This window comes from Protopterus annectens, chromosome 1.part0 (genome assembly GCF_019279795.1).
Source record: "Protopterus annectens isolate FY-2018-M chromosome 1.part0, PAN1.0, whole genome shotgun sequence".
NCBI lineage: Eukaryota > Metazoa > Chordata > Ceratodontiformes > Protopteridae > Protopterus > Protopterus annectens.
The window spans coordinates 292,353,421-292,362,577 of NC_056725.1; the positions used below are offsets into that span (position 1 = coordinate 292,353,421).

At 35.6% G+C, this 9,157-nt stretch overlaps 1 protein-coding gene across 1 annotated transcript in view; it reads right to left on the minus strand.

Moving 5' to 3' along the window:
- Window positions 1–9,157, minus strand: part of EPAS1 (endothelial PAS domain protein 1) — a 1,067,454-nt gene that overhangs the window by 87,171 nt on the left and 971,126 nt on the right. The window contains exon 10 of the mRNA XM_044059908.1: window positions 1,423–1,613. Within this exon, the coding sequence (XP_043915843.1) occupies window positions 1,423–1,613 (191 nt within the window). The remainder of the gene's footprint in view (window positions 1–1,422; window positions 1,614–9,157) is intronic.

A 9,157-nucleotide genomic window follows, 5' to 3' on the forward strand; every position in this document is an offset into this window, starting at 1 on the left:
TTTCACCCACAACATGTACTGCCATCTTTTCCAGTCTCCACTACACAGCCCAAGTTCTCCCCCACCTGTCATAGTCCATTCCTCCAAACTTTTAACTACCTTTTATGCTTTCTTTTCAACCATCTCCATTGGTGATATTTTTTGTTTATTGTAGGGCCACCAAAACTAGACATAGCACACCAGAACGATGGTCTATTCCATTTTGGATGCACTAAAGCATCCTGTTGGCTTGGGCTGAAACCTTAGCATTCTGTACCTGATTGAGCCCAGTACCAACACCACTGATATATCACCTGCTACCCATTTGTATCCTAATAGCGTCTTCCTCCTCTAACTACTTCTCTATCTTCTTAGATATTACATTACTGAATTTCTAGTCCCAAGAGTAAGCTTGTTGAAATCCCGATACAGTATGTCTACCAAAATGACCTTGTTCAAGTGAGTGATAAACCAGGTCCCAGTTACAGAACTAGATAAGTTATAAACTATTTTGTATAAGCTATTGTCATTTATGTGCTGGAAGTGGATGATTTCTAGAAACACAACCAGTAATCACAACCAGTCTTTTTCCTCATATTCCAAGATCAGGTTAAAGATCAGTAGTTCCCAAGGCTGGTCCTAATTTCCTCACTGAATATCACATTCAGATGTTTCACAACCAGTCCTGATAGGTACATGAGGATTTTAGGTGGCAACCCATCTGTTCCTGTAGACATCTCCCTCCTCAGATTAGTAAGCTTCGGTTTCACTTTCTGTGGATTTGAGTTGTTGGAGCGGTCTCCTCTCTGCACACTGTCTCCCTCTCAACACTTTTCTCCTCTTTTATTCCCCACCAAAAATGGAAGTGAAGTTGTTTAATAATGACATTTGTTATCCAGTTTCTCATGTTTTTTTACTTTAGTGACCAACTTGTCTAATTTTCCTTCCTCTCTTATTCCCTGCCATGAACAACAAAAAGGTTAAGATCTTTTTATCATTTTGTCTCACCCTATAATGATGACGATAGTCTGGTTACTGTAATATAGGACTGGGAAATATGTGTTTGTGTTGGTAACTACTAAACTGATATCATAAAAATGATTAAAAGAAGACCAGCTTCAGTCATGAAATTATCTTAATGTTTTATACTGCCTGCTACAGCTATACTACTGTAGGTATAAACTACTACTATTTAATGCATGCTTGCGAGACTATTAGATTTACAGCCAATGATATTCCTTCAGCAGTGGATGTTCCTCTAAGTGCCTAGTAGGCTCTTCATTTATACTGCAACTTTAGCGTAAATACACATGTAGGTACCAAACACAGGTAATAGTGATTTCAGATTCCAAAGCAAAAGAAGGTATCATGCTTTAAAAGAACAAAAGGCAACCTTTATAAAATAAGCAACAACTATATCAAACACAGCACCAAATTCCTTACTGTAGAGCAACTGCTACTGCTGCATGTGCTCGGGGTTCTGCTCCCAGGGGGAACCTGTGGCAGGCTGAAGGCTGGTGGCTTGGTAACCTCTGCTTCAGAACTTGGTTTCTTTGCCTCAGGTGTCCAAGATGTGTTAGTAAGAGGCATGATGGATTTCTTGTATACAGAGGAGTCATCAAACCGCTGAGTTCCTACAGTGAAGACAAACACAGATTTCAACAATTATTAAAACTATTCCTTGTATGTTAATCAGCTGTTGTAAAAAAAACACTGAGCAAGTATTTTCAGTGGATACAGTTTTTCAGAGTAAATGTGTATTTTTTAGACTATTTTTTTCACAGCTTGTTATTATGTACTTTTTGCAGTTACAGAAAAGAGCAGTCACGATTACTTTAAATAAAATTGCACCAGAAAGCTCAGAGGAAAACAATAACAATTCCATTCTAGACATTAAAAGCCAACAATAGCCTGAAGTATTTCTGACATCTGTACAGCTATACACTTGTATTTCTTATCATTCTTTGCAATCAAACCAATGTATAAAGCTGCCCAAAGGTCCAATCCAAGATAAAAACCACGATATAACAAAAGAGACAAGGAAGGACCACCACAAAATAGAAAATATCCAAAAATAAAAGCAATTTAATAGAACAAACAGATGAGTGCTTTCACGTGGAAACCACGCTTCTTCAGATCTCAATTACAAGAACAGAACATGCAGTTGAAATAACAATCCTGACTTAATTATTAAATTGAATAATTAAATAATTACCACTTATACATCAATTTCCATACCTTAAAAATCAAGACATCACTATAGTAACTAATAATAATTAATTATTTAAATGTGAAGAATTGAAAACACTCAAGTAAAAAATAAAACAAAGTAAAATAAACACTAAAAACTAATTTAAAGTGCCGTGCTTCCAACACTGGTTTGATACTAACAAAAGAATTCAAACCAGGGGAAACGTGTTCGTAGCTTAAAATCCAATTTAGTGCTATACATTCCAAATAGTTATTAATATTACCCCCTCTTTGACTAACAGAAACCAACTGTAGTACTTTAAATCTAAAAGCATGTGAGTGAAACTCAGAAATGTGCTTTGCCAAGGCATTTTGCATGTTGGTATTCTTAATATCATAGAGATGATTGTAAATTCTATCTCTAAGCCTTCTAGAGGTTTTTCCAATGTAGAAACAACTACAGCATGTGCATGTAGCTAGATATATAAGATTACAATTGTTACAAGTGGCATACAATCTAGGCAAAAACTCAAAGTCTAATATAGGATGACAAAAAGTTTTAACATCATCTATCACTTTGCACATATTGCAAGATCTTCATGGAAACGTGCCAAAAGTCATCATTATTTTCAGTTTGACTTGCTGTCTCTTTTCTTTACATAACATTTGTTTCAAGTTAAGACTATTTTTGTAAACAAAACTAGGGGACTTCCTATTAATTCTACTGTAGGGGGGTCTATAGTTAGTATATACTAGTTTTGTTTTACACTTCTAGTAACAGCTTCATTATCATTAGTATATTTCATAATAAAACTGAGTTTCTTGCCAAAGGAATATGTGTGTCTGCCAAAAACAGAATATTCCATTATGGCTAAATTATTCCTATGTGAATTACCATCCTTAAATACTTGTTCTCTAGCCTTTTTTATTATACTATCTGTGTACCCTCTATCTTTAAACAACCTTTCTAGGTCTAAGATTTCATCATCTAAAACCTCTTGTTCTTTGCAAATCCTTTTTATTCTATGATATTGTCCTTTTACAATGTTCAAGAACATAAATCTGGGATGCATGCTACTAAAATGCAACAACCCATTCCTCCAGCATGGTTTTCGAAATAACCTAGTACTAAGGAATCCAGAACTGTTCTTAAGAACAGTAATGTCAAGAAAATCTATATTTTACATGGAATGAGTGGATGTAAATTTCAAAAAGTCTGTGCTGGACTCAAGATATTTCACAATATCACATAACAAAGAGGCATCTCCCTTCCAAAGAAAGAAAATGTCATCCACAAAGCACTATATAAAAGAATATGTGGATAATAGACGCATTTGAAAACCTGTATAATTTCCCAAAAATGCACTACCAGGTTAGCGTAGGAATTCGCACATGGGGTGCCCATAGCGACACCCCATTGTTGTAAATAAAGACTGTCTTCAAACATAAATACATTATTAGTAAGTACCATCTCAAGGAGGGTACAAATCAAAAAGACTTCATCAGTGTTCATACAAGTTAGGCTATGCAAGACATCCCTAATGGCATCTATCCCATAGTCATTTGGTATGGAGGTAAAAAGATTCTTAACATCTAACGTGACTAAAAGAATGTCACAATCTATGTACTCACTATTGTATTTTTCAATATCACTTAGCAATTGTGTAGTGTCCCTTAAAATTGTAGATATCTGTTTAACTATGGGTCCAAGTTTCTATTCTATGTATAAAGACATGGTTTGTGTTAACCACCCACCATCCGCAACAATGGATCTCATAGGGGGTGGAAATATTAACCTGTGTAATTTGGGTAACCCTTTTATGCAGGGATTCAAAGGATGTTCTATGTGCAAAAAATCATAAAGATGACAGTCAATTAATCTGCACATCAATAAATCATAAAGATCATCATTCCCAGTTCTACATATTTTAAATAAATCACAACTATCTATGACAACATAAGTTACAGTGTCTGCCAATAATGTAAACATATCCTTTATATAGTCGGATGTATTCATAATGGCTATCCCTCCACCCTTATCTACAGGTCTAATAGTTAAATTTGGATTCATTTGAAGGAACTGTAATGCCTCAGTTTCAGCAGAAGTTAAATTAAAATAAGTGCAATTGTTTTTACTATACAGACAAACATATACATCTCTTTCACATACCTTCACAAAACATTCAACATGAGGAGGCAGTGTAGGAACATAAGAACTTTTCCATTTAAACATATCATGAGAATGACTAACTTTTTGACTCTGTCCCTTATTGAACATGAGTTTCAAGCTAAGGCTGCGTTTTTTGCAATCACATATGACAACATAAAATTTTATGTGAAGCTGGACCATCATTTGGTAAATGTGATCTTCCATGATGTGTGTGTGTGTGTGTGTGTGTGTGTATGTTTGTGTGGATATATACATATATATATATATATATATATATATATATATATATATATATATATATATATATATATATATACACACACACATACACATACACTTACAGATACAGAAATGCACTGAAGTAATAGCTGCAAACATTGACCATTAGAAGGGCCAAGAATGAGCACTTACTAGGAATAAAGGAAGGGCTGCAAGGTGATAAACTCCAGATTGCCTATAGGTGTGCATAAAGTGTTTGTAAGTAAAACTGTGCATGCTGTGATATACTGGCACACTGTATACCACACATTTCAATGCCTTATGTCCATTACCTTCTGGTATAGGCTCTGTAGTATTGTTAACAAAAGAGCAGTTTATTGGAAAATGGACTGATTGGTAGTAGTTTGAAAAATTAAATTATACTTGTTTGTTTGGCAATGTTTTTAATGAAATGCACAAATAAGACTTCAATTAGCTTAATAAAATGTAATATCCATAATTAATCTGTCAAAAAATTTACTTTTTCCTAATTCCATTTATTTTATCATTACTATAATTGTTTATAATTCCTACAACTGAAACTTTGCCTTATTACAAGATGCTTTATAAATTAAAAAAAAAACAAATACATAAATGGCAGTAGCAAAAATAAACAGATCAAGTTATTTATATCATGAAGGAGGGTATCAATAATGACAATTTTTAAGAAAGGTTCAGGATTTACTAAAATATTCTCAGAAAGAAGTTACATAAATAGCACTTTGAACAACAGCCTTCCTTGAGTTGTCTCAAATCAGAATAATGGCTGGAGAGTATTAACTAGTTACAAGAAATATCAGCCTTCTAAGGAAGTAAAGACCAGTTACATGTAACATGATACAGAATTCTGCAGCTAATGCAGTCAATAGAAATTACATGACTAAAACTATAACAGTTGGAACAGTCTAAGTATGGATAGCAAAGTTAGAATGCTGCAGGTTATAAAACGCATTTCATTAATAACAGGGATATAAACCTTAAGGCCACATTCACTGATAGCAGCCTAACTATTTTTTATTTGTCTGTTAGGTAAACAAAAATAACACAACTAACTGCCAGCTTTCAGGGGTGACCCAAAAGCAACATGTGGATAAGAGACTTACTAAGAGTCACACAATAAGGGAAACAAAGCCAGGACAACAGGATTAAGCTCAAAGCCTTAACCTTCTAAGCCAAACTTCTCTGAGTCTGCTATCCTTGGGGGTTCCTTCATTATATATTATGCATGTCCTCTCTATGTCTGTACAGGATTTTGCCAGCAGTTACAACTTCCTTCCACATAGACATACATGCTCTTATGTAGTATTCTGAAATGAAATAGGTATGTGTGGTAAGTGTGTGTGTGTGTGTGTGTGTGTGTGTGTGTGTGTGTGTGTGTGTGTGTGTGTGTGTGTGTGTGTGTGTGTGTGTGTGTGCGTGCGTGTGTGTGTGTGTGTGTGTGTGTGTGTATGTGTGTGTGTGTGTGCATCTATATGCATCTATGAGCATGCAAAAGGTGCACACACCACAGAAGACTAGTGACTTACCAGTTTTTCTCTGTCTTAGGTTATGTATTTGCCAAGACTGGCTCCAGGTCCCCTGGAGTTCTGAACAGGACAAATCATGCACTGGAGAATTGATGAAGAATAATAATAAATGTACTGCCAACTCAGTCTATGCATATTCTGGACATATACTGTATTTGTCAACCTGAAGTGGAGTCATGTACCTACCAACTTAATGGAAAAAGAGTACACTACAAAATGGCAGACTATGAAAGTGAAATGACTATGATTGCTTACAGATAACAGGTAATATACATCAACTCTCCAATGACATTTCATAATTAAACATTCAGAATATTATATATGAATTCTCAGGTACAGCCTGCACCAAAAACTGCCATTCTTATGGATGTACATGCAACCTAGCACTGATGATGCCTGGGTCATTTCATCCATCTTTACACAGGAATGTTTTGACAGTCATATTTTTCTTGCAATAAAATTGTCAAGAATTCTGGAGGCATTTAAAAACCTCCCCTATCTTGTCTCCATCATTTACCTGTTATTTGTATCCCCAACAGCAATTATGGGCAGCAAGAAGCATCATAACAGCTGTTTATACTCTAATAAATGACATCTTGCACACAGAGTAATAACTATGGTAGGAAGAAGGGGGTGACTGCCTGGGGTGCAACTTTTCAAGTGGCATAATCAGTAGATACAGATGGTGTACGAGTACAGTACTGGCATTGATTCAGTAAGCCAAAAGAATATCATGACTTCAGAAATACATGCCAATACTGCATTTGCAGTTACCAGTGAAGCTTAGTGTGGTTTAGTAACTGTAGCAATATGCTTGATACAGGTATAGCAAGTTACAGTTATGGGAGCACAAAAGAGCTTGTGTTTTCTCTTCCTCACTTTTGGAAAATACATTTTTTTTGGTCCATGACTTTCAATCGAGAGAACACCATTTTGCTGCACTGCTCAGGGTGTCAGATGTCCTAGCTACAGTTCTGCCTGCACAGCACAGACAAGGGAAACTTAAAGGGCTCTATATTCATTGACCTTACATAGCTTTTAACCGGATGCAACATCCATTACTCCTTAATGCACTGGTACAGGCAGGAATTAGCAACCAAGCTCTGCCAATCTTAATTGGCAGGTACTTCAAAGCCAAACTGGAAATTCAGACTCCACCTCAGCACCTTTCACTAATAGTGTCCCATAAGGATCAATCTTCTCACCCATACTATTCTTTCTTTTTATGAACTCTCTCCTGGACCACCTTCCACAACTGCATAATACTTTATGCTGATGGCATAGTGATATACAGAACTCACCTCTTTCATGATGAAACTATCAAAAAGCAGCTGGAGGAAAATCCCTTCCTGCTGTCTAACTCGTTAAGAACCAGACAGCTCATTGTAAAAAATCATCATACAAAAGCCAATTATTTCTGGAACTCAAAAACTGCTTATCACAGTCCCAGATGAATGGAACATTGTGTACAATACCCTACTACAATTAGAAAACACCAAAAAAAAAAAAAAATCCAGGAATCTGGCTTGACTCAGAATTTAATTTCTACCATCATATGGAGGTAACTTAAATAAAATCAGTTCACTATTCTTCTAGGTTAGAAAACTCACTTTTTAGTCACTTTTTTTATGCACATCTCCCTTGCCGTCTTGAATATACTGCACCCATAATAGCCTTAGACTGTAGAAAGATCTAGACAACACTACAAATTACAGTTAATATTAGATGTAGCTTCATTATTCTCTCACCAGAAAGTGAACATTAATGTCACATTCTAGGAAAAGACAAATCGCTCACAACTGCTGAAAGAATTACACTGCTACTCAGTTCACTCAGTTTTAAATTTCTAAACCCCTAGAGTTTTGAATTCTTTGTGTTCTGTCTTAAGCATTCCTCCATTTTACAAGCTTAGGTCTCTTTCCACCATTTCTGCCCCTCATCTACTGCCTGGAACTAGGTGCTACCTAATAATCATTGTTTCTCACTATTAGGTCCACACATCTAGGAATCGCTCCCAGTACACCTTAAGAATACTACTTCCCACATTATATTTAGATCTAATCTTAAAAGATTCTACTCAAAGAGGCAGCCTGTGATTGCTTCAAAAACAACAGCATGACCTGGGCCTTCAACCCTACCTCTTGAATCTTTGCTCTTCTGTCTCCTCTTCTTACTTCACTGTAGACTCAACACATATTTTATTTATTTAATTACCTATTATATTTTCCTGAATCTGCCGTTCTCCAATCTTATCTTTTCTGCACCTTCTATTTTCTTCATTCCTCCCCCTCTCTCTTTCCTCTCTTTCTTTATCTCTTATCTTCCCTTCTTCTCCCATTCTTACATCTTTCCCATCTCCTTTTTCACCATCTGTCTGTAATTTATATTAGTGTATTTAGTGTTAAGAATTAACACCTCTAATAAAACATGCACAGTTGCTGACTTTTCAGCATTTACTTGGTGGTGTTTACAAATTACTGATAGGTTTCTGATTATGCTATATGCCGTACAGTTTTCTGCTTTCCATGTGCATTGTATGTATCACTTGCAAATGTTTTTTTGTAGTTGTCTATCCATTCTGTACTTTACTCTAACCTGGGCTGAGCCTTAAATGGACTCCAGATCCTTGCTGTATTTCAGTTAACAAAGTTTTAATAAACAAATAAATACATTATTATGTAATACCAGCTCAGTAGACATATTGGCCTGTACTCTACTTTTCATTTTGAAAACAGAAGTCATATGCTAACCTCTTCTAGAAACTTAACATATATGTGTTATTGGTATTGTGATGCTAGGATAGTTTGCTTTTCTTTGCTGTATAACTGTTTATTAATTTAAGAGGACTGAAGTCTGCTGTGACTCAGCTTGCTGAAGGTGATGCCAACAGAGGCTGTACATGGGCAGCAGTAATGGATAAAAATTGTTATGGATCTAGATTGTCTGCATTGCTTCATATGTTTCATAGCTTCATAGGTTCTTACTAGGGAATAGGCTAGTTACGACATTTGAAACTTAGTCAATTAAATCAGAC